Source organism: Marmota marmota, unplaced genomic scaffold (assembly GCF_001458135.2).
Source record: "Marmota marmota marmota unplaced genomic scaffold, marMar, whole genome shotgun sequence".
NCBI classification, from domain to species: domain Eukaryota; kingdom Metazoa; phylum Chordata; class Mammalia; order Rodentia; family Sciuridae; genus Marmota; species Marmota marmota.
In genome coordinates, this window is record NW_025999941.1 from 5703246 (window position 1) to 5729483 (window position 26238).

Below are 26238 nucleotides of genomic sequence, written 5' to 3' on the forward strand. Positions count from 1 at the left end.
GGCAAAAGTAATACCTGTACACATAGCAAACTAATGATTTTTTTTTTGTAGTGATGGGGATCAAACTCAGTGCCTTGCACATACTAGGTAAGTAGCCTACCACCAAGTTATGTGCCCACCCTATAGCAAGCTAATGAAAAAGCAAATGTGACAAATGTTCCTTGGAATCTAGGTAGGGGGTATATAAGAGTCCTTTGTACTATTTTTGTGATTTTATGCACATTGTAGGTTATTTCAAAATGAAAAGTAAAAAGTAAAGCGAAGCTAAGAAACTATTAAGCTCTTAGGAGAATAAGGAACTCGCCTGCACTGGGCCCACCAAACAGGTGGATCCCCCGATTAGCAGCCTTGTTGCCTCACTGCACCCTTCTGTGATCAGCCTGGAAAGGCCGGCTTGATAGTAACAGGCTGCTTTAGGATCGCCACAAAAGTGGTGACATGTCCTGCGAATGTTTACACAGAAGGCAATGAGAAAGGTGCAGCCAGTGAAAAGGGACGAGGTGGGGGTAGGGGTGCTACACTGTCATCGTTAGACCTGCCCCCGCCTTTTAACCTAGCAGTCTCAGGGTCAGAAGTGTTGCAATGCTGAGATGCTGCCTTTAGGGGATGATAAAGGCGAGCCCTGCGCCATGGAGAGGAGCAGTGCTCCCATTGGCCATAAGAGGGCGCGGTCTCCCCATCGCCTACTCTAGCATCAGCAAGCTTGGACTCTGGCTGCTTTTCACAGATCTGCAAAATCCCAGAAGCAGGATCAGGGCAAGGTGAATGAGACTCTGTCAAGTGTAAGGGCAGGGTCAAATGGTGTCTTTATTTAAGATGTATATACCCTATTCATCGTGGATTTTTTTCTGCATTGATTTTTATTTCTACAAAATATTACATGAGATTATTGACCTTGATTACTGAGTTGTCACTCCCTTAGGTTTTGTTTCTGTACTGACAGATCTATCCATCTGTTCATTGCAACACCACCAGCTCTGGGCCTGCACTTGGTCAGATGAGGTCTGAAGTTACATGGGCCCTTTTGCACCTGTAAAGAAAAGCCTTGCAAAAGGAGTTAGTCCTAAGAACCCAAATGCCTGCCTCTGATATCACTTCATAGCCATCCAGGATGATTTCCAAGTCTTCATCTACAAAATGGAAATAGCACAATTTATTCTGAAGACAGAATATCAACCTGAGTACCACAAAAGGCCAGACACTGTGCTGAATCTGCCCTTTAATTATCAACTGGCTAAATCTTCACAAGTTCTACCATTTTAAAGGCGAGGAAATGGCCCCAGAGAAGTTTAGTTGTTTTTCCAAGGTCAAACAGCCAGTAAATAGAACCGCACATGCTTTAACCTCCACACCAACATTCTCAACATAGAATGATTCCTGCCCTTCTGGGACAGCATTTATCCACATCTGATGACATTTTTTGGTAGTCTCAACTGAGGGATATACTGGAAACTAGTGGGTAGTTACCAGGAATCCCATTATACATCCTATACTAAGGTCAGCCTCTACAACAAAGAATTATCTAGCCCTGCATTTATCAGTTTTCCATCACTATAACAAACACCTGAGATAATCAACCTATAAAGAGAAAAGGTTTATTTTGGTTCACAATCTGGGGGTCGGGGTTAGCCCCTGGTCAGTTAGCTGTATTGCCTTTGAGCCTGTGATGAAACAGCATATCATGGTAGGAGTATGTAGTGGAACAAAGCTGCTCATCTCCTCACTGAGGTGCAAAGAAGAAAGAGGAAGTGATGGATCCTACAGTTCCTTTTGAGGGCACAGCCCCAGTGACTACAGCCTCCCATCAAACCCCACCTCCTAAAGTTTCTACCACCTACTAATAGCTGCAAGCTAAGGATTAAAAGCTTTAACGACCTTTGAGGACATTCCAGATTCAAGCTGTAGCAGGACCCAAGATGTCAGTAGGGCCGAAGAAGAGAAGTCTGCTCTATGCTCTACTCCTGAATCAGGGAGTTAGGGCCAGAATTGGCACTGAGCGCTCCATAAAAGGAGGCACTATTGTGGCTGTTGTCACTGTTGCCTTTTGTGGTGTGTGTGGCAGGTTCCCTCTCCTTACTCAGGGAAGCTGAGTTCCTCTGGCTCAGCACCTATGTGGTGGTGGAGAACTTGGGCTCATTTTTTTTATCCAGTATGGGGATTGAACCCAGGGGTGTTCCACCACTGAGCTATACCCCAAGTCTTTTTATTTTATTTTTTCTAGAAATAATCTCACTAAATTGCCCAGGCTGTCCTTGAACTTATAATTCTCCTTGCCTCAGTCTCCCTAGTAGCTGAGATTACAGGCATGTACCACCATGCCCAGTATCACCAGCTGGCCAGACTGGCAATATCAGCTGGGTTCAAAGGAGCTGGCTGTATCAACAACTAAAAAAATGGCGAAGAAACCACGCATCACATGAACATAAGTTTCTAAGGCATGATGGCTCAGTGACCCAAAGGTCAGTTCCAATGCTGGCAGGAGCAAGAGAGCAAGCACATCCTAAACCTTCTGTTTATTGAGGAAGAGACATTGGAGAAAGTTCCACCCAAATAAGGCAAAGGATTGGGTTTCAAAGGGTGGAGTCTTGTTTAGTGATGTCTTGTGGTCAGCAGATTGACTGACATCCTGGCAAGTCATGCCCATCTCAGGTGCTGTGTGGGATCACAGGCAGAGCGAGAGGAAAGGCACACATACATCGAACATAGAATGAACATAGAATGTTGGGGTCATGTGTCTTAACTCTCAGCCCTCATTTCTGCCCATTCACCTAACATGCATAAGACTTACCAACAAGAACAAGATCTTGAGGCTTTGAGGTCATCTGATTAACCCTGAAGAATCAAACATATTTCCCAAGGTGGATGTTGCTCAAAATATTCAAAGCAATCTTGAAGAAAAAAGTACAATAGGACTGGTGATGTGACTCAGGGGTAGAGCACTCGCTAGCATGTGTGAGGTCCTGGATTAACCTCCACTAGCCCCGTGGGGGGAAAAAGGGAAGTAGAAGGACAATAAATTTAGAACATCCTGTTTCAACTCATTTAAGCAACTTTTTTAAAAATTACAGGTCATCTCAGAACATTTGATGCACTAATAGGCATTGTAAGTCTCTTGAAAGGAGCGATACATATTTATCCTTTATTCCATGAGCATCCTGCACACTAGTGTTTGAAAGTACATGCAGCAGGAAATGTCATGCACAGCCACTAAATGACAGAAGTAAGGAGAGCCTAGAATGGTCTGTGAGGGTCAGGCCAGTGTCTAACTTTCCTCCCAGGTTCTCAGCTGTCAGGGAACCCTGAGTCCCAGCACTAGGACCCAACTTCAGAGCAGGAGGAAGGGCTCCTCTCTCCCTGGGTCCCCAGGACTACCCTGTTCAAAACTTTCTCTCAGTCTTTCTATAAAAGAGCCTCTGAAGAATTTTAACTGGAGCAGAGACACATTTAGGCCTCCACCTTCTCAGTAACTCCTGAGAGCAGGAACTTCCTTTGACTCTGTGGCACCTGGAGACAGAAATGTGTTTTTGCATGGGCATAGTTAGTATGAAAAGCATTTAGCACTTGCTTCTTTCTCTTCAATGACTAAAGTACATGTGTTTGTCATATAGTCAAAAGTGGAAGTCCCCCTTTCAGCTCCTTCCCACAGCCTCTCACTCCACAGTGTAGATGGTTCTGAGAAACCTAGCTTGGGATGGGAGAAGGCCGGTGTGAGTTAGAGGGACTGAGTTCAAATCCCAGTTCTGTCTTGCAGAAGCTTTGTATCCTTGGGACTGGATGAGTATCGGGTGACTTGAAACAGAAAGCTCTGGACACAGCACCTGCACTGAGTTGGATTCAGTTAAATTTGACTCAGGATTTTCTCTAGAATCCAGGTACTTTTTTAAAGTTTAATTTTATGCAGTTAGTGTGCCAAGTATAAAATTGTGTCCACCTCTTCAGGCTGTTTATATCAATTTTTTAAGTCCTCAAGGGCATCTTCTATATGCAGAAATCACTAAATGTTGACTTAATTTTTCAAATTAATATTCAAATTATTAGTTAAGAATTCAAAAACTAATTAGTTGACTCTCTTTATCCTACAGGTTAGCTAATTAATTATTCACTTATTTAGTATAGTACTGGGAATGGATGTAAAACCTCAATTGACTAAGCACCCCAGCCCAGGTTAGCTTGTTTTTTGATGCTAGGAACTACTTCTACAATGACTGTTAAAGATTTGGGCAGGAAGAGAGAAAATGTTGAACAGCAAAAGAAATGAAAAATCCAATCAGGTTGTCTTTGTGGAAAATTCTGTAAGAATAAACTCCAAGCTAGCCTTGGGATTTCCAGACCACTCCCCTGAAGCAAGTGACTGGGGCTGTAGCCATAAACACAGGGCAAAGTGCACTTGCATTGCAAACATAGAACATTCAGCATTCCAGGCACTCACACCCAGGAATTCTAAAAGATATCCCAAGTAAAGTGCGTGGAAGGTGATTATGATTTACTGAGCCCATGGTGAGATGAAATGGAGCTGCAACCTCAGCTTCTGTCAGTACTCTTACCAAATGCCACACTTGTAGGTTTAGCTTACAAAAGTTCTTATTCTTTTTATAAGTCCAACTAAAACTCTGAAATAAAACAGAAATCGTCCAATTAAATTTAAGTTATCTAGCTGCGCATGGTGGCACACTCCTGTAATCCCAGAGGCTCTAGAGGTTAAGGCAAGAGGATTGTAAGTTCAAAGCCAGCCTCAGCAAGGCAAGGCACTGAGTATCTCAGTGAGACCCTGCCTCTAAACAAAATAAAAATATAGGGCCAGGGATGTGGATCAGTGATCCAGTGCCCCTGAGTTCACTACCCAGTGCAAAAACAAACAAACAAAAATTAAATTATCTAAAATTCTAATCTATATACCATTTTGTGTTTTTATTTGCTAAATCTGGAAACCCTAAACCCCATAACTTAAACAAGCAGTTTTGGACCTATTTACAAACACTCAAAATTTCTTTTACAGATTTAATATGGCCTTTCTTAGTTTTTAAAGTTTTTCAATTGTTTCAGCTAACAAGTGTTTAAAAGTCACCTTTTTTTGGTACTAAATATGTCTAAGTCTGATAAATTAATCTGCAAAGATAGTACTAATCCAAAGTCCTTAAAAATGTTTCAGATCTGTACATAAACTTGGCAAGGTTTCAACTTAAAAAGTCACAAATCTAGCCAGGTGTGAGGTACTATTATCCCACTAGCTTGTGAGGCTGAGACAAAAGAATTGAGAGTTCAAAGCTAGCCTCAGCTAAAAAAATGAGGTGCTAAGCTACTCAGTTAGACCCTGTCTCTACATAAAATACAAAATAAAACTAAGGATGGGGTTCAGTGGTTGAGTACCCCTGAGTTCAATCCCTGGTACCCCCCCAAAAAAAACAAATAAAAATTAAAAATAAATAAATGTCACAAATCTAATAATTCATCCACCTAATTACACACTTTATATTGTATTTACAAAATTCTCAATTTAACAGGCCAAAAATTTCTCAGATGTTATATAAGTTCTTAAGATACACATGTACAAATAGGAAAAGAAGAACTCAAACTATCACTATTTGCTGATGGCATAATTCTATATTTATAAGATCCCCAAAATTCCACCAGAATTGTTCTAGAACTAATAAGTGAATTCAGAAAAGTAGCAGGATATAAAATTAACACCCCCATAAATCAAATGCATTCCTATATTTCAGTGGTGAAGCCACTGAAAGAGAAATCAGGAAAACACACCATTCACAATAGTCTCAAATAAAATATTTGGGAATCAATCTAACAAAAGAAGTGAAAGACGTCTACAAAGAAAACTACAGAACACTAAAGAAAGAAGTTAAAGAAAATCTTAGAAGATGGATAGATTTCCTATGCTCTTTAATAGGCAAAATTAACATTGTCAAAATGGCCATACTACCAAAACTGTTATACAGAGCTAATGCAATTCCTATTAAAATCCCAATGACATTATTCTAGAAATAGAAAAAGAATCATAAAATTCATTTGGAAAAATAAGAGACCCAGAATAGCCAAAGCAATCCTTAGCAAGAAAAATGAAGCAGGAGGCATCACAATACCAGAACTTAAATTATACTACAGAGCCATAGTAACACAAATGGCATGGTATTAGCACCAAAACAGATAAGTAGACCAGGGAACAGAATAGAAGACACAGAAACAAACCCACATAAATACAGTTAGCTCATACTAGACAAAGGCGCCAAAAACATTCATTGGAGAAAAAAATAGCCTCTTCAACAAAAGGTGGTGGCAAAAACGTAAATCCATATGTAGCAAAATGAAATTAAACCCCTCTTGCCCAGCACAAAAATCAACTCAAAGTAGATCAAAGACTTAGGCACTAGAACAGAGACAATGCAATTAACAGAAGGAAAAAGTAGGCCCATGTCAGTTTAGGAACTGACTTTCTTAACAAAACTCCTAAAGTGCAAGAAGAAAAATCAAGAATCAACAAATGGGATGGAATCAAACTAAAAAGCTTCTTTTCGGGACTGGGGTTGTGGCTCAGTGGTAGAGTGCTTGCCTTCATGTGTGAGGCATTGGGTTCAATCATCAGCACCACATAAAAATAAATAAAGGAAGGAAGGAAGAAAGGAAGGAAGGAAGAAAGAATGAATATAACCCAAGGTACTGAGGTTATAGCTCAGCGGTAGAGAGCTCGCCTAGCACGTATGAGGCACTGGGTTCGATCCTCAGCACCACATAAAAATAAATAAAATAAATAAAGATATTTTGTCCATCTTTTTAAAAAAAGAAAGAAAGAATATAACCTGATATTTTTTTTAAAAAAATCTTCTCAGCAAAGGAAACAATCAATAACGTGAAGAGAGAGCCTACAGAATGGGAAAAATTTTTTACCTCATGCACCTCAGATAGACCATCAATCTCCTGGATATATAAAAAACTCAAAAAAACTTAACACCAGAAAAACAAATAACCCAATCAATAAGTGGGCTAAGGAACTGAACAGACACTTCACAGAAGAAGAAAGATAATCAATCAAATACATTAAAAAATGTTCAACATCTCTAGCAATTAGAGAAATGCAAATCAAAACTACAGAGATTCCATCTTACTCCAGTCAGAATGGCAATCATCAATAATACAAGCAACATAAATGTTGGTGACAACGTGGAGAAAAAGGTACACTCATACACTGCTGGTTGGACTGCAAATTGGTGCAACCACTATGGAAAGCAATATAGAGGTTACTCAGAAAACTTGGAATGAAATCACAATTTGATGCTGTCATCCCACTCCTAGGTTTGTACCCAAAGGACTTAAAATCAGCATCCTATCAATATTTATAGCAGCTCAATCATAATAGCTAAGCTATGGAACAAACCTAGGTGCCCTTCAAAAGATGAATGGATAAAGAAGCTGTGGTATATATACACAAAGGAATATTATCCATCCTTAAAGAAGAATGAAATTATAACATTTGCCAGTAAATAAATGGAACTGGAGAATATTATGCTAAACGAAATAAACCAATCCCCAAAGAACCAAAGGTCAAATGGATGCTAATTTACAATAAGCAGAGAGAAGAGATAGAGGTATTTTGGACTAGACAGAGGGGAGTGAAGGCGGGGGGGGGGCATGGTGGTAGGAATGATAGTAGAACAAATTGGACATTATTACTCTATGTGCATGTATGATTACATGACCCATGTAACTCTACATCATGTACAACCAGATGAATGAGAAGTTATACTCCATTTATGTCTGATGTGTCAAAATGCATTCTACTGTCATGTATAACTAATTAGAACAAAAAAAAAATACACATATACAGGTTCCACCTTTTTATGAGGGTGGGCACTAGGGAGCAAACCCAGGAGCATTTTACCACTGAGCTACATCCCCAGCCATTGTATTTCATTTTGAGACAGGGTCTCATTAAGTTATCAAAGCTGGCACCAAACTTGTGATCCTCTTGCCTCAGTGTCCTGAGTTGCTAGGATTACAGGGGTATACCAGATTTCATCTTTAAATGCAAAAGCTTGTATTATGATTGAGTTTCTTAAGCATTTTTACATTTAATTCTATATCTTCCTCTGGCTGGAAGAAATCCATTCATGGAGGGAGATACTTAACCATCCAATTAAATTAACGAGAGCTACTTCTTACCAGAGTCTCAAAAAGGCCTGAGGTTGAAGTTGAAGACAGTGGGGAAATTCATCTTATCCAAGAGCTCAAGAAAACCATTGTCTCCTTCCATGTACAATTTCAGATTCTCTCTTAGATACCCTGGGCATGAGTGGACTTCTGAATGCTGACTGATGTCATGTTTGCAACCTTCATATGCTTTTCCCTGTGGATATAGTCACAGCCCTGCCAATTCAGAGGGATGGTCTGGAGAGCCCAAGGTTAGTTTTGAGTTATTCTCTTTTTCTTGCAGAATTGTCCTTGCCAAACTTCACAAATATAACCTGAGTAGATTTATATTTCCTTTGCTTTTCAGATCTTTGTATCTTCCTGACCAAACTCTAAGAAAGTTTGGGCTTTTTTTTGGTACTGGGGATTGAATTCAGGGAGCACTCAATCACTGAGCCACATTACCAGCCCCATTTTGTATTTTATTTAGAGACAAGGTCTCACTGAGTTGTTTAGTGCTTTGCCATTGCTGAGGCTGGCTTTGAACTCGCAATCCTTCTGCCTCAGCCTCCCGAGCCACTGGGATTACAGGTGTACACTACTACGCCCAGATGAAAGTCTATAATTCTTGCAGAACTTTTCTTTCTTGGGGTCAAAGAACATCCCACAAACATTAAAGTAATATCAGGCTTAAACAGGCTATTTGTCCTTGAAGTCCAAGGATATTTAACTGGCCCATACTAGCAGATCAGCATTGCCATCCCTGGCAACACACTGTGTTAAGTTGTACATAGTAAAATTGCCTTAAAAATTATGTCATTCAAACAATTTGAGTTTAATTTATGCCCATCAGGGTATTTAGAGAATAACTGCCTGGGTGTATCTAGGGACAGCTGGCCACCAAATCCCAATGATTTATATAAAACTCAGCAGGATTTCCCACTGCCCACTGCCTCATTGTCCCCCAGAAGGCTCCTCTGCCCCAGGTGTCTCTGGGTAGATTGCTTCCAAGTTGATGAACTGTCAGGGAAAGGTCCATAGCATGCAACCACAGCAGAGAAAACCAGTGGTCAGAGCTGGCTCCTGGTCTAGATAGGAGTGACTTTGTAGAGGATGGTGCCTAAAATAGGCATGCCAGTTTTCTCACCAAAGTGACAATAACAGGGGCTCCTAAAAAGCTAGCCCAGTATCTTCATTTCCTTGGGGATTAAAACACATGATCTTCAGTTCCTCAGAGAAGTGAAAGTAGCAAAGAGGAATCCAGTCATTCCTGTTATCCACAGGCTTTATAAGTCAAGTGTGCCGGGAGGTGGCAGAAGCCTGCACTCCCAGCACTGTTGTCTTCTCACCCAGCCTGAAGCCTGAGTAGTGCCAGGATGTCCCTGAGTCTGTCCACCCTGCTGCTTCTCCTCCTCACCCTCGACAGTTCCCTGGCCCTGAGGCTCTGCTCCTTCAACGTGAGATCCTTTGGGCAAAGCAAGAAGGAAAACCAAAATGCCATGGATGTCATTGTGAAGGTGAGCCCCTATTCCCATCAGTGGGATCCTGGACATGCCTCATGCCCTCTCCTCTGTCTTCAGACTTTAGGAGACTCTGAAGGAATTTAAACTTTGCCTTCAGGGTGAAGGTAGCACGTGGTTTGGAATTGGTATTGATAAGAACAGCAGTAGTCACAATAACCACTTCACCTCTTAGTACCTCCTGTCATCATCTTAAAATCTTAAAACAAGGCTGATAACAGTGCCTCCCATAGGAGCACTCCACTGCCTGCCCCCCTAAACAGGTAAATATAAAGCCTATTAATACAGGTATCTGGCTCGTAGTAAATTCCAGAAAAGGATTGACTGGCTAAGATGATTTTAGGACCAGTTATTGAATGATTGTGTCAGGCACTGTAAATACATGATTTTTATTTCATCATCTCATGAGCAAGGATTATTATTCCCCATGCAGAGATGATGAACAAAGAAAGGTGAAGCAACACAAACAGCTGGTGAGTAGGAGAGGGAGCTGGGATGCCAGCCCAGCCTGGACTTCCAGACCATCCATGAAGTATACTTTCTGATTTTCTCCCAACTCTCAATTCTGTTCTTTCTCTGCACTTAGATAATGAATGCTGTCCTTGGTAACATGGCCAGTATTTGCAGATGCCACAAATCACAGTTCTCTAGAGTCAGTTTATTCTTTGTTGGACAGGTTAATTTTGTTGTTTTTATGCTGGGACTAAAATGTTTCCCAGGACTCTGGTGTGGTGGTTATTGCTTTAAAAAACCTAGAGGTGGGCTGAGGCTGTGGCTCAGTGGCAGAGCATTCGCTGTGCACATGTGAGGCACTCAGTTCGATCCTCAGCACCACATAAAGATAAATAAACAAAATAAAGATATTGTGTCCATGTATAACTAAATATATATATGTATATATTTAAAATGTAAATACATATATATATTTTTTTTTTTAAAAACCCAGAGGCCCCATGGTGTGGTGGGAGTGCAAAGAGCCCTAGGTTCAGATCCCACCTGTCAGGTGCAAGAGCTCTGGAGTCCCTTCACCTCCCTCAGCTTCCAGGCCTTTCCCATAAAATGAGGCTGCACCACCTATAGCACCAGCACCAGCTGGTTGAGAATTCAGGGGGGTGAGACCCCCAGCATAGCCTGCCACAGGCAAGTGTTTGTGTTGTCAGGAGAGATAGTGTTGACATACTCTGTTCTTCCTTTGATGGTCCTCAACCCTGGTCAGCCCTGTCCCTTGAATGGTACCCAGGGACCTCTAGACGTTGTTTAAACAGGACAGTTGTGCCAAGCCTGTGGGAGCCAGGACATGTGGCTCAACGGGGAACTCTGACATGCTCAACGGGGAACTCTGACTATTTCCTCACTTCTTCACACATGGCCTCATGGAGCCTGGGAACCAAGTTCACTTATTCTACCCTGAAAATGTCACCACAATCTTACAGGCTTTTTTTTTGCTGTGGTGATTCTACTCCTACACAAAGCATCTCCCTTGGGCTATTGTATCCTACCAAGTGTGTATAAAGTCTTTATCAAGGCTGCCTTACCCTCCTAAATACTGCAAAACCATCCTGTAAACAGAGGCCATTCTAAAGCACTGTTAGAGCCACTTAAAAGAGCACTCAAAATTAAAACCAAATGCCAGGGATTCAAAATAGTATTGCCTTCAGGATCTGTCAACTGGGCACCTATTACAGGCCAGGAGTTATATTCTTATTTAATATTATGACATAGGTGGCATTTCCCCCACTTTAACTGAAAAAACTGAAGCTCAGAGTGATGAAGTGACTCTCTAGGTTTCCATAGCCAGTGGGGAAGAGTCTGCGCCAGATGCAGTCACATAACTCACCCATGTAAGCTGGGATGCCTCTTCTACTCCTCGTATGGACTTGTCACTTTGGAGGTAATTCACCATAACCGCATTGTCATTCTCACCTTTACTGGGAGGTTGAAGAATGAGGTAGGCCGTCTTCTCCATCTGGGTTTGCCCTCCCCTACCATGGGCAGTTTTCCAGATGCTACACCCTGCCCAGGAAAACCTGCTTCTGCTTGTGTTCTTCAGTTTGTGCCCTTACAGTGCACAGCTTGTTCATCCAACAAATATTCATTGAAGGCAGATGATGTGGCAGACACTCCAAGGCACTGGAGGTGGGACAGTGGACATGGAAGGCACTGTCTTCCTCTTCCCAGAGCTTACTGCACATGATAATTATGGTTTCTGAGTGCTTCTGATGTTCTGGGCCCTTAATAGGTAGTATCCAATTTCAGCCTCCCAACTACTCTAGTTGTTAGGCCCATTTTATAGATAAGGCACCAGGAGCCCAGGGAGACAAAGTAAGTTGCTCAGGGTTGTGAAGCACATATGTGGCAAGGTAAGGGCTAGAACACAGGGTTTTCCCCACCATGCTATGCTGCTCCCTGGTTAGAGACATGAAGTATGATTTCATGAGCCTTACTCTGTCCATGATATTTCTAGAGTCCTCTAGACTGTCCCTTCTCCTTTCCCCTGGCCCAATCATGACACCCCTTGCCCAATTCCATCCATGCTAGCCACACACAGCCCTTTAAATTCTCACTCCTTTCCTATAAACAGTCAGGAATTTTGCTTTAATCAGGGAAATCTCAAGAGTTTCAGGGCTTGGCTCTGGGGCCCTCATCCTTGCAGGTTTCTCCCGAGGAGATGAAACCAGGAGAAATACATTTTTTCCTAATCCTCTGGTCTGAAATTGGAATAAGGAAAAATGTGTCAAGACTGTATTTGAAAACTAAATATTCAATCATAGTGGGAGAAATGCTTACAATATAATTTTAGTCTAGAGAGGCAAGAATAAAACTATATGATAAATGGCACCACTGTTTGCTGAGCACCTGCTCTGTGTCAGGGACTAGGTTGAGCATTTTATATACATTATGTCTTTTAATTCCTATGAGGAGTCTTTTAATTCCCATAGGAAGGGTATTATTTTTCCCAGTTCACAAATAAGGAATCTGGGGTTTCAGGGAGGTTAGGTGAACTTCTTAAGGTCACATAGCTGGTAACCTTGAGTCAAGACATGAACCCCAAGGCCATTTAACTCAAAGTCCACAGTTAGAACCAATGGGTTAATCAGTATGATGGCAATCTTGTAAATAAGCATAGAAATCATGAGAAAAGTCTGGGTGGTGGGGTTTCAGGTCATCTGTGACTTTTACAATCTTCTTTCTTCTGAATTTTCTAGACTTTCTACAAAAAACACCATTATTTTTACTATTAGAAAAAATTACAACACAAACTTTTTTTTTATGGTACTGGGGAGTGAACCCAGTGCTTCACATGTGCTAAGCATATATTCTATCACTGAGCTATATCTGCAGTCTAACAAAATTATTTCTTAAAAAAAATAAATAGGGAAATAATTCCCATTTTTTCAATGCTACAAGGAATATTTAAAAATGAAAAGATAGTGTGTGCTTCATGAATTTGCCCCAACTGGTTCTAGAGTGGTTCTCTCTCTCTCCTTCCTGTCTTTCTTTCACTCATGCCAGATGCTACAGCAGGAGCTGGGGATAAATTTGTGAATAAATTAAGGACTAGCATGTGCTCTGGCACACAGCAGACCCATAATGAAATTTAGTTAGATGGATGAACCAACAGATGGAGAGATGGGTGGGAGTGGGAGGATACATACATGGATGAATGAAGGCCCACTGGCTGAAATTACAGGTTCCATACTGAGAAGAATTCTGAAAATAGGCTCTTGAGCTGTAGATTCTTGTCTATAAGAAATATTCCTGGAGATACCAAGGAGACCAGCCAAGGGAAGTAGAAATTATTAACAGCTGGAGATGTGGGGCTCAGAAGTGCTTGTTAAGCAACACATGGATTGTAAACAGGAAATCTGGAGGCTGAGCTCTCTCTCTCAGCAAAGGGAGACTGAACTCATGGCCTATGTTTGCTTTGTACCAATGCCAATAGGTCACACAAAAAAGGACTTTTTTGTTGTTGTTTTTTGGGGATCTGGGGATTGAACCCAGCAGTGCTTTACCACTGAGGTACATTCCCAGCCTTTTTTAATCTTTTATTTTGCGACAGTTTCACTAAGTTGCTTAGGGACTCACTAAATTGCAGAGGCTGGCCTCAAGCTTATATTCTTGCTTCTGCCTCCTGAGTCACTAGGATTATAGATGTGTGCCACTGTGCCCAAAAAGACCTTGCTCTTTCAGAAAGAGCTATCACAAGTACGTGCTGATCTCCTTGGCTTCTGAGCGTAGTGGTCAAGAAGGGGCTCAAATGTGATGTCCCTTTATCCCATATTCCTTTGGTGTTCAGATTACAAAAACTCACTGAGCTTCAGAGTAGCCAACTATATAGTAGGGACATTAACAAGACCACTTCAAAGGGTAACAATGAAAATTTAGTGAGTCAGTAATAAAAACTACCTTTTATGAAGATTTCACTGTGTGCCAGCCACAGCATTAGGTTCATTATATAGGACAACTCATTTAACTTCTGTCTAATAAGTTAGGAATGTACCTGTCGTGTCCTAATAAAATCTGGCCATCATCTCCTCCCCACAAATTCCTCCCTGCAATGGTACTATTCTTCTAAAAGATGACTTTTAGGTTCAATCCCAGCATAAAAACCAACCAACCAACCAACAACAATAACAAAACAAAGCAAAGCAAAAGCCGAAACAAACAAACCCCGCTTCCAAATGTCCTTTTTATAGTACTGGGGATTGAACTAAGGGTGTGTGCACATGACTTAGGTGCAAGCACTTTACCACAAAGCTATTTCTGCAGTCCCAAAACATGACTTAATGTTACATAATGCTCTGTCTGATATTTGTAACACCTTAAATTGAATGCTTTCTTATTTGGGGATGCTTAAGTTGTTTCCAATTTTTTTTTTTTTTTTTTTGCAGTGCATCTTCCTCTTTGATCTCCACAAGTGATCATAATAATCTACTATGTGCCTCCTACATGGCTGGTGCTGTTCAAAATTCTAAGTACTTAACCCTTTAGCAACCCTGTAAAGAATGGACTGTTTTCATCCCAATTTATAGATGAGGTGCAGAGAAGTAGTGGATATTTCCCTATAATAGAAGATATTCTTCAAAGTGGGAAAACTGAATCAAAGAAAATATACATTTTAAAGTCTCTTCCAGAAAGATGTGGCAGTTGCCAATGGCTAAACCAGCAGGGTAGCTTGACCAGTGGCACCCAGCCCATTAATCCCTTTGCAGCTAATGCCATGGATTTCAAGCCTTGCTGAAAGAAGGATCCCAGCTTGGGACACAATCTTCCTCCTCATTCAATACACAGATGGTTCTTAACCCCAGCTTCTTAAAGGCTGAGTCCCTGGTCACAGGGCAATCTAGACAATAGGGTGCTGCTATCTCTTCATGCTCTACCCCTTGAAGACAGAATTAAAGCATATGCTGTGGAAATGGAGGGACAGTGACACAATGCTCATGTTTCATGTTCTTTGGTGGCCATGTAAGAGGACAAAATTACCTTAGTGGTGCCTTATCCTTGAGCAACAAGTCACCAGGATCCCATACACAGAAAGGCCTGTGAGGTCACCAAGCGGTGCAATCTTGATCTGCACCTTAGATAAAAGCTGTTGATCAACCTGAAGGATCTCTCTTATATTAATTTTCCAATGAATTCCTTCTCACCATCAGGGACTTTTCAAATGCTACTTCCCCCTAGGAGCCTTCCCTGATTCTCTAGGCAGAAGCAATTCACTATTCCCCAACACCTCCCACAGCACAAATTCTGTTTTCCTCCCATTATTGCTGGTTGTTTGCATTTGTCCCTCTCACTGTACTATAAGACTTTGACAGCAGAGCCTTATTTTAAGAGGTTAGCATGGTGGACTTTGTAGTCATATATCTGAGGTCAAATCTCCCATCTATCCTGGCTGTGTGACTTTAGGTAGTCACTCAACCACTCTGAGCTTATTTTCCACCTGTTTAGTAGAATAATAACCAGTCATTTCATAAGGTTGTTGTGAGACTAAGTAGGTTCCTGATAAATTTTAACTCTTAACATTATCTTTTAATTTCTGGAGTACCCAGCTTCGTATATTTAATTACCAAGGGCTGCATAAGTATTTGTTACCATTATTATTGGAATTATTCAAGCAAAGCCAAGAGGTAGGATGTACAGGGGGTCATGATTATGGGCTCTGGATTGCTTGGGTTCTAACTCTGTGTTGGCCACTTTCTAACTGGGTGGCTGTGTAATTAATCTGACTTTCCCTGAACCTCAGTCTCATTATCTTTAAAATTGACATACAAAAAATAATAAAAATAAAAAATACCAAAAACCCGCTGGGCACAACTGTATCTATGCCTATGTTCCAGCTACTTGGGAGGATGAGACAGGAGGATCACTTGAGCACAGGAGTTTAAGTCTAGCCTAGGCATCATAGGAAGATCCTATCTCAAAAATGAACTTAATAAAAGCACTGACTTTACAGAGTCCTTCATTTAACTCAGGGAAGAAATTATTTTAACAAGCATTAATGTAATACTCAAAACACAATAAGTGTCTAATAAAAGGTTTTATAATTTATAGTAAATGGTCTCAACCCTCTGGGAATTCTCTCTCTGCAGGTCATCAAACGCTGTGACCTTATACTCTTAATGGAAATCAAGGACAGCAACAACAGGATCTGTCCCATGCTGATGGATAAGCTGAATGGGTAAATACAAGGGGGAAGGGACAGAGGTTCTGAAGGAAGTCTGAAACTGGTGTGAGAGCCAGCACTTATTCTGACCATAAAAATCAGATGGCCAGTGCTGGTCAGACTTCTTACTCTCTTAGCCATGGTCCTAAACTGTTACCTGACAGGTTTTAATATGATAAAATAAAACAAGGGGAATAGGTAATGAGTTAATACAGGAATGAAAACAAGATTCTGAGCTAAGAAGTTCTGTTATAAAGATTGAATGTTAACAATAGAAGTAGGATAAATACAATTATGATGTATTTTCAGACTGGAACATCATGCAACTATTAAAAAAAAAAAATCCACCTACTACAAGGCAGACATGATTACACATACCTGTAATCCCAGCTCCACAGGAGGCTAAGGCAAGAGGATCACAAGCTCAAGGCCAGCCTGGGCAGTAGTGAGACTGGCTCAAAATAAAATAAAAAGGGCTGGGGATATATAGCTCAATAGAAAAGCGCCCCCTGTTCAGTCCCTAGTACTAAAAAAAAAAAGAAAAAAAAAACATGCTTACAAAATAAGTAATATTCTAGCATGAAAAGATAGCTGAAATATATTGAAAATACAAAGTTTAGAACTGTAAGTACAGCGACCCATTCTAGACCCCATGTTATATTTTCCATGAATAAGGGCAAATTTGTGTTTGGGAGAGCACAGAAGAGACTGGAAGGGGAGCTCCAGACTGTTAATAGCTCCAGGGGGGCGTGACTGAAAAGGAATGGGTCACTTAAGGAATGGAGAACAGTTATTTTTTAATACTTCTGTATAATTTGAATATTTTATAATCAGTCCAGGTTGATTTTTATAATTTAAAAATAAAAGCAACCTGGGGTTGTGGCTCAGTGGTAGAGCACTTGCCTAGCGTATGAGGCACTGGGTTCAATCTTCAGCACCACATAAAAAAGTAAATAAATTAAGTTATTGTATCCATCTATAACTAAAAAATATTAGCAACAAAAAAGTAGTGTCCTCAAATAGTTTTAAATGACATTAGCTGATATTTACGGTTTATATTATTTCTGAATGATCAGCAGATTCAACTCACTAGTTAGCTTGCAATCACTGTACCAAATACCTGAGATAAACAATTTATAAAGATGAAAGGTTTACTTCATCTCACAATTCTGAAGGTTTTGGCTCATGGTTAGTTGGCTGCATTGCTTTTGGGACTGTGGTAAGGCAGAACATGATGGTGGGCATGTGTGGTTGGGGAGGCCTATTGACCTCATGGCAGCAGGCTAGCAAAGAAAGAGAGAGAAGAGACGGGACTAGAGTTCTAATAGCCCCTTCAAGGGCATGCTCCCAGTATCCTAACTTCCGCCTACCAGGCCCCACCTCTCAAAGGTTCCATACATCATGATAGCTCAACAGGTTGGCAACCAAGCCTTCAACTCTTGGGCTTTTAGATGACACTTCTCCAAACCATGAGAACTGAACCTACCCAAACCTACCCAAGTGACCACCCCAAAGTAAGTTTAAAATGTATATTCATGCTCCCCACCCCAATGAATAAGAATATCTGTGAAAGAGAATATGTATTTTAACAAGCTTCCTGGGTGATTCTGATGTTCCTTAATGTTTTGTTTATTTATTATAATATTGAAATCCACAAACCCAGAGCCTTGTGTATGCTGGGCAAGTGCTCTACCACTGAGCTACACCTCCAGCTTGACGTGCCTTAATTTTTTAAAACTTCTAATATAATGGGTGTGTTTTGTAAATAAATAATAAGATAAAGCAACAAACTAGAGTACACAATGAGTACCATGCTCTCTCAATTATTTTGTTTGGTACCAGGGATTGAACCCAGAGGTGCTTATCCACTGAGCCACATTCCCAGCCATTTTTATTTTTTATTTTTAGACAGGGTCTCACTAAGTTCTTTAGGGCCTTGCTAAATTGCTGGGACTGGCCTCAAACTTGGGATCGTCCTGTTTCAGGCTCCTGAATTGCTGGGATTACAGGCGTGCAACATCATACCCGGCTTCTCTCATTTGTTTTTAAAAAAGCAAGATTCAAATGAAATACAGCAAATATTGGCAGTACCTATTTCAGGGTACAAATTTATAAGGAATTTAAGAGTAATTTTTTTACATTTTCCAATAAGAATGTTACACTCCCCTTTCTTATGAAATTTCTCAAACATACATAAAAGCCCAAAAACATTCTAATCAAAAACTGTGTTTTAACAAACAGAAACATCTGGCCATTATTAGACTTTGATAGTTAGGAAAACTCACATTGTTCTTTAGCAAGGAAGGGTCAATTTGGACTCACTAGACCTGGTAACGGAAAACTTGCTTCCACAGAGCCTCTTAGACTTGCCCCGACCCTTCTCTAAGCCCTAGTTTCTTATCTGAAAATAGTCCAGATAAGCGTATCGTTTTTTAGTCTCACCAGGTCTTCTGTTTCTGGATCTGATCTTTGAAAGGTAGAGACAGAGACATCTCATAGGGGTTAGGAGCCCATGCTTTGCTCAGACTACCTGGATTTTGATCTTTGCTGTGCCACAACCTTGGGCAAATTAGTTCTTTGTGCCTCATTTCCCCCAAATGTAAAATGGGGCTAATGTAAAAGTCATCCAAGGATGATAATTAACTCCTGCATGTAAGGTGGTTGAACAGTGCCTTCTGTATAGGCATGATCAGTAAGTACCAGTGGTGTCTATAATTACTAAATGAAAAGGAGTTATAATGGCAGGTGACGTCCAAGGGGCCACACTCAACTCCTGGTCAGGCAGCTGCCAATCTGTTTACGTGTGCTATTTCATTTACTCCCCAGAGAACCCAGTGGAGTGGGTACTATTACTGCTTCCCTTATAGCTGACGGAACTGAGGCACAAAGAGGAAGGTCCTGCCCAAGGTCACCCAGACAGTAAATGGTTGAGCCTACATTTAACCCGAATCATGTTAGACTCAAAACAAGTGCTCTGTTCTTATCCCCCTCCGTCTTCCTTGGAGTGGCCCCAGTCAGTTTTCAGGAGTGTGGGGTACAGGTGGACTCCAGGCATCTCCCCACAGTCAACCTAGGGCACGTCTTTCTACCACTAGTGCTCCCCAACCTGCCTTGACTGTGCCATGGATTCCGACTCCCCTCGCCCCTTTTGTTTTCCTCTCCCCACCCCCACCCCACTGGAAATGGAACCCAGGGCCTCCCACATGTTAAGAGTACACTCTGTCACTGTACTTAACAGTCACTGAGGCTATCTTTTTGTCCTCCATAGGCAGGAAGAGCCTTAGTCACCTCACAGCTGAGTCACTGCATACAATTTGCAACTCAGGCCTTGACAGGCTGGATTCAGGAGAGAGCCAGTTTTCTGAACTGAGAACCTATCCTCACTCCTGAGGCCCCATTACCGAGTCTGGCTTAGAACATGTCTTTGAAGCACCAGGAATTTCTGCAGAGTCCAAGCTGGCTCTAAATAGCCACTCTGCTCTTTCCCAACGGACACTGAGACTCTGCCACAGTTGTAGATAGCTGCTAGATCTTTTCGTGAGTAGATGGAGTGAAACTGTGTCAGGCTCTGCCCAAAGTGGAGTCACCAGCTGGTTTGGCAAAGGCACAAGGAGTAGTTTCCCCGATGTAGGCGAGAGGTGGGGCTCATGGGCTGTCATGACTATATTCCCATCTCCAGGACATGAACAAGAGTGACTTGAAATCACAGTCCCCATACTTGGGAGAAAATGCCTGAGTTTCAGAGGAGAGAATTTTCTCACATATGATGAATGCTTAGGGGCTGCCACAGACAAGTCCACGTGATAAGTTGACTCCACAGAAAGGATGAGTGGCAGCCCAGCAGGTTTTCTGTGCCGGCCTGAATTACCTATGGTCTCAACAGTTGCAGGCCACAGCTTGTAGGTTTGGGAATGAGTCAGATCTGTGTTCAAATCCCAGTTTTGTACTCATAAACTACAAAAGGGGAGGTTAACAATAGTACCCACTTTCTCAGGCTAAGAAATAAGGGCCAGGCTGAGATATAGCTTGGTTCAGTGGTAAAGTGCTTACCTATCATGCTCAAGGCCCTGGATTCGATCCCCAGCACAACAAATAAGTAAATGTAAAAAAAAAAAAAGAAACCAAAAACAAAGGCTGTAAAGGTCTGGCAGATCACAGTTCCAATCAATGGTGGCTCCTCTTATCAGACTGAAAAGCTATAATGATCGGTAGCTCTTCTACACAATGCCATAGGGAATATGGAGGCAAATTGGAGTGAGGAGAATGTATGCAGCACAGAATGTTCATTCTTTTGGGGGGTTGGGGTGGGGATATTCATTCTTTAAGATACAGTGTGAAATCTTTATGTTTTCTAGAAATTCAAGGAGAGACATCCCATACAGCTATGTGATTAGCTCTCGTCTTGGAAGAAACACATATAAAGAACAGTATGCCTTTATCTACAAGTAAGTATAATCTATGCTGTCTGGTTCTACTTAAAACTGTGAACACAAATTCAGTCAAAAATTAATTTTTTTTCAAAACCAGATTTTGATTTCTAACCAATTCTCAATATCAATAAAAATAATTGCTATCAAAATTGGGATGGATTCAAAACATTAAATCTTCAAACTGGAAATCATGAGCAGCTTTCTAACACCTAATTTGTTGGTTGACTTGATGGTTGCCTGGGACAGTACTTTATTCTTCATGGTCAAGTCCTGGCCTGGGGCTGGAAACCAGAGTTGCCCAGCATGACTGACTCCTGAACTTCATAGTCTTCTCTTTAGTCATTTCTGTCAGAACACTCCCTTGTGGGAGTCCTAGATGACTAGCACAGCCCAGATCTTCAACTCCCCAGGGCCCAGGCAATATGAAGAGTTGACTCAGCCTTGTTTTTCAGGCAAAAGATGCTGCCAGTGCTGGAGCCTGCTCTGAAGGCTAAGGGGACCTAAATCTCTACTTCTTCAAAGTAAGCAAACAATAGACTCTGGTTTTTTTTTGTTTGTTTTTTTGTTTTCTCTTCTAGGGAAAAGCTGGTGTCTGTAAAGGAGAAGTACCTCTACCATGACTATCAGGATGGGGACACAGATGTGTTTTCCAGGGAGCCCTTTGTGGTTTGGTTCCAGTCACCCCACACTGGTGAGACCCCCAGGGCCCTCTTATCCATGGACCTCCTCGGTGGCCCATGAGAGGGCGGCAGACCTGAATACCATATGGACAGGGTTCCCGGGGCACATGCAGCATCTTCAGGGAGGCAGACACTAGGCTTGAGATGAAGATGTGCTGTTGCTTCTGATACCTTGAAGGTACTTTGATGACACTAGGCTTGCTTCTCAGAATATTAAAATGCGAGACCACCCAACCTGGATCTCATCTCCCAGGATCAATGATAAATATTCTATTCTTACTTTCCATGTAGCATTTAGGCTTGTGGAAATTATTTGCTGCAATTCCATGGTCCCTCTCAAATACAGTATTCCTTCATTTTAAACAGCCCCAGGGAGCCAGATTAGGTGGCACATACCTGTAATCCCAGTGATTTGGGAGGCTGAGGCAGAAAAATTGCAAGTTCAAAGCCAGCCTCAGCAACTTAGTGAGGCCCCAAGCAATTTAATGAGACTCTGTTTCAAAATAAAAAATAAAAAGTGATCAGAGTGTGCTGGGATTTGTGGCTCAGCGGTAGAGCGCTCGCCTAGCACATATGAGGCACTGGGTTTGATCCTCAGCACCACATAAAAATAAATAAATAAAATAAAGATATTGTGTCCATCTACAACTAAAAAAAATATTTTTAAAAAAAGGAATGGGGATGTATTCCTTGATAGAGTACTCCTGGGTTCAAACCCCAGTACAAAAAGTCTAAAAAGTCCTAGTAATGACCACCAAAGGTGAACCCTGGCTGAAAGTCTCACTCTCCTTGCAGTCATTAGGTAGCAGTCTCACCCATGAACTACTGCCAGGAGACAGGAAATCAAAATCATTTCTACCCTGAGCTCTGACAACAATATTATTGATCCCTGATTGAGTGTTGGCTTCCTATAACCCTTGCAACACAATATACAGTAGGGACTAGGATTGTCTCCTCTTTACATTTAAGAAAACTGAGGTTCAAATAGGTGCAGCCACATTTCCAGGTCACCCAGATATTGAAGTGGATGACCAGGATTGTAATCCAAGCCACCGTCTCAGGAGCCCATGTTCTTAACCACCATGCAGCACTCAATGGAGAGACAAGAATTAAATTTGGTTTGAAGATTGCAACCACACAGAATAAATTATATTTTCGGTACCTATTAAGTACCAGGCTATGTTGAGGGCACCAGGCAAGACAGAAAAGCTCCTTGCCCCCATGGAGTTATATTTTAGCAGGGCATACAGATCATGACCAAATAAATATATGCTGGGTTAGGGGTATGCTCCATAGTAGAATGCATACTTATAATGCACAAAGCCCTATATTCAATCCCCATTACCAAATATATGTAGGTTTATAAGTTCACCTACATGTACACCTGTATCATCTATACTGTCATATAAACAATATAAACACCAGTACAAACATCCTGAATCATGAAGTTTTATTTCTGCCCAGGGCTAATTCTTTCAGGGAGGAACATTTCCAGAAAATAAACATAGAGAAGGAGGATACTGAGGGTGGTAAATGCCCTTCAGAGAGCATGTACAGTAAACCTTTTTTTGTCATATAAACAATTTGTATTTGGATGACAAGGGAAAGCTTCCCCACCCCCAAATAATTACTTCTTCTCAAGAGCCCTGAACCTTTGTGAACTACTAAACAAACCAGTTTGCCCTGAGCCTCCATCCTACCCCTTCCCTAGCCATCCCCTCTTTTGAGACAGCACTCCCTCTATGGAGTTTTCTCTCTTGAATCAGGAAATCTATGTTCCCTTGATCTGGGATTGAAGATGGAAAGACTTAGTTATTTCATTCATTCATCTGTCTATCCATCCACCAATCCACTCATTCATCCATCATTTTGGATCACCTTCAGTGTGCTGAGCACTGTGCTAGATAATAGAGCAAAGAGGGTAAACATGACAGACAAGTCTGCTCCCACCTCTAGTGGATTAAGTACAGAAGAAGCAAAGAAAATTATTTCAGAGTATGAAGGAAATAATCACAAGGGTGCACTGGATAGTGGAATGGGGGGCCTACCTTAGATGGGGTGTCTAGGGATGGCCTCTTGGAGAAGACAAGGAATGGGGTGACTAGGGATGGCCCCTTGGGCTCTGACTTGTCAAAGCCAGCCATACAGAGGGCTGGAGATCAGAGAGGTTGGGAAATGAAGCAGAGGCTAAGGAGGTGCCCAGCAGAGGTGGCTGGGGCATCAGCCTGCCCCTTGGAATCTCTTGCTGGTCTAAGTGATGGCTCCCCAGTGTGGCTTAAGCAGTGATCACCCCACAGTCTCACCTTGAGGCAGGATTGGGGACCCAGTCAGAGGAGGAGATGCTCAGGACAACTGATATTGGCAGGCAGGCAAGCAAGATTCTGATGTTTGCCTTCATGGTCACACAGATCCCTAGTGGTGGGGGAAGGTTTTCAAACACTCCACAAAAGGCTGTCTTATTTTTTAAGTAACTTTTTTTAGGCTTTTTTCTTGATTACAAAAGGAGTATGAACTGGTCGCAATTTTTTTCAAAAAAATTTTTTAATTAGAAAAAAATTTCCCTTTATATAAAATATAAAAACTTAAAAAATTTACACTTTTAAAAATATAAAATATAGCCTAGTGTGGTGGTGTATGCCTTTAACCCCAGCAACTCAGGGCTGAAACAGGAGAATTTTGGTAAGGCACAGACATGGGCACTGAGAATATAAGGTTAAGGGAATAATTCTATAAGCTGGGCCCACTGTGCTGACCCCCACATACCCAGCCTGAGCCACATACACAGCCCTTTTTATTTTTTATTTTAAGACAGGGTCTTGCTAAGCTTCTTAGGGTCTCCCTAAGTTGCTGAGGCTTACCTTGAACTTGGGATCCTCCTGCTTCTTCCTCCAGAGACACTGGGATTACAAGCATGTGCCACCACACCCAACTATTTTCTTTAAAAAAAAAAAAAAAAAAAAGGCAATTTCCCCACAGCTCTGCTAGCTTAAGTCAATAGGATATGTTAAATTCCTCAGCAAATAACCTGTTATCTGCAGGAGGGATGCAGGCTTGAAATGCCAATAAGTTACCCTAAAAGGGGGGATTTTTGTGATCCTTACACAAACCAGACCCCACAACTCAGGCAGCTAAGGATAATTCCCCTTAACCATAAAAATGTGTAAGAACTGGTTCCAATTAGAACTGATCAGCATGGGCCAAAGTGACCTAGAGTTTTCATGCACAGTAGGGACTTAAAAGTCTGTTGTCATCCTGCTGTCAAAAGTAAAGAGGTGGACCTGGGCAGAACTCTCTGGAAACTTCCCTGGAACCCCACTAAATCTGGAGGATAGGAAAGACAGGAGGTCAGGGGGTCCTGAAGGATGAGTGGCATCCAGCACAAAGAATGAGACAAGGAGTCATTCCATTGGAGCAGCCTCTAGAGAGAGAGCTATAAAACTGCTTTCTCTCTGTCTCCTTTTATTTTGCCTTTCCTCATTAGTAAAATAATCATTAGTAAAATGTATCATTAATTTACAATTTCCAGATTTTCCCAGGATGTAACATTTCCTTGTTTAACAGATGCCAAACTATGTAACCAGACTCTGTCTCATAACCTGTCATTAACCTTTAAGTTTAAAGCACACCTGTACTTTATTTCTAATCTAGGATCCCATTTAAAAGTCCCCTTATAACAATCTTATAGTATATTCTAAAAGCATCTAAAAATGCCAACATTTATTCTCATAAAACTGGTTGAGCTGCTTTCTCAGAGAGTTTTTTTTTTCCTTAGTCAAAGTACACCAGTTCCTTACTAATCTTTAACTAAAGGGCAGGCTCTGTATGTCAATCCCCCTGCCACTAACATTAACTATGCTTATCATAAATCCCTGTGTAAAGTAAAGGAGGGTCTATTAGAAGGGAAATATATTTTTATTAGCCTTTTCTCCTCTGTATGAATACCATAGCCTATCCTTAATCAAATAGGCTACATATAGTGGGCTTCGTACAATAGGCATAACTATCTGCTTAGGCTCTTTGAGAGACCGAGGATATGAATTTGGATTCTTGGTTGATATAATCAATTGTGGTACCTAGAGTTCCTGTAACATTTCCCAGAATGATTGATTGTTGATACTTTTCTGTTTTGTCCTCAATGTCCTGATATTAAAACAGCCTTTTAAGTCATGAACCACCTGTTATACTCTAGAATTTAATTTGGTTTAGCAATAAGTATACTCATGCCTTCTATTAGGTTTATAAAATAAAAAGTCCCAATTACATAAAAAAGGGTCTCATGGTTTCTGTTTCCAAATGTGCAGCCTTGCCAAAGACTTTCATCCTCACTGTGACCTTGTCAAGACAGTGGGAGGAGGAACACCTTCACCTCACCAGAAGTCCTTCTCCTTTCTAAGAGTATCCACTCTCTCCCTTGAGAGTATCCCCCTTTCCCCTCTCCTATCCCTTCTAATAAACTCATGCCTGCTATTTTTAAGTGACTCATCTGAAATCTTTCTAACATGATCTCAAGAGTCAAGGTAAAGAAAAGGCCTCTGGGGTTGCCTCAGCTTTGTGGCAAGCCTCTGCCCTATAACAAATTCCAAGTGTAAGGCCAGTCTGAGCAACTTAGACAGACCCCGTCTCAAAAATAAATAAAGGAGCTGAGGACATAGCTCAATGTTAGAGTGCTCCTGCATTGAAGAAGAAGAAAGAAGAAGCAGCAGAAGAAATAAAACCATAAATATGTACAATTTTTACTTATAAAATGAACCAGTAGAAAAACACAGATTTCCAAGAAAAAGGGAGACAGAGAGAGGGAAAGGGATGGA

At 41.3% G+C, this 26238-nt stretch overlaps 1 protein-coding gene and 1 long non-coding RNA gene across 2 annotated transcripts in view; both read left to right on the forward strand.

Annotated features, from left to right (window-relative positions):
- The window catches only part of LOC125616248, a 34162-nt gene extending 29916 nt beyond the window's left edge, over positions 1-4246 (forward strand). The window contains exon 4 of the long non-coding RNA XR_007346858.1: positions 3752-4246. This is a non-coding gene — a long non-coding RNA (uncharacterized LOC125616248). The remainder of the gene's footprint in view (positions 1-3751) is intronic.
- Positions 4247-9338: 5092 nt separating this feature from the next.
- Positions 9339-26238, forward strand: part of Dnase1l3 (deoxyribonuclease 1 like 3) — a 26418-nt gene continuing 9518 nt past the window's right edge. The window contains exons 1-4 of the mRNA XM_015494376.2: positions 9339-9653; positions 16247-16335; positions 20676-20765; positions 21329-21441. Coding sequence (XP_015349862.1) covers positions 9513-9653; positions 16247-16335; positions 20676-20765; positions 21329-21441 — 433 coding nt within the window. The 5' untranslated portion in view covers positions 9339-9512. The remainder of the gene's footprint in view (positions 9654-16246; positions 16336-20675; positions 20766-21328; positions 21442-26238) is intronic.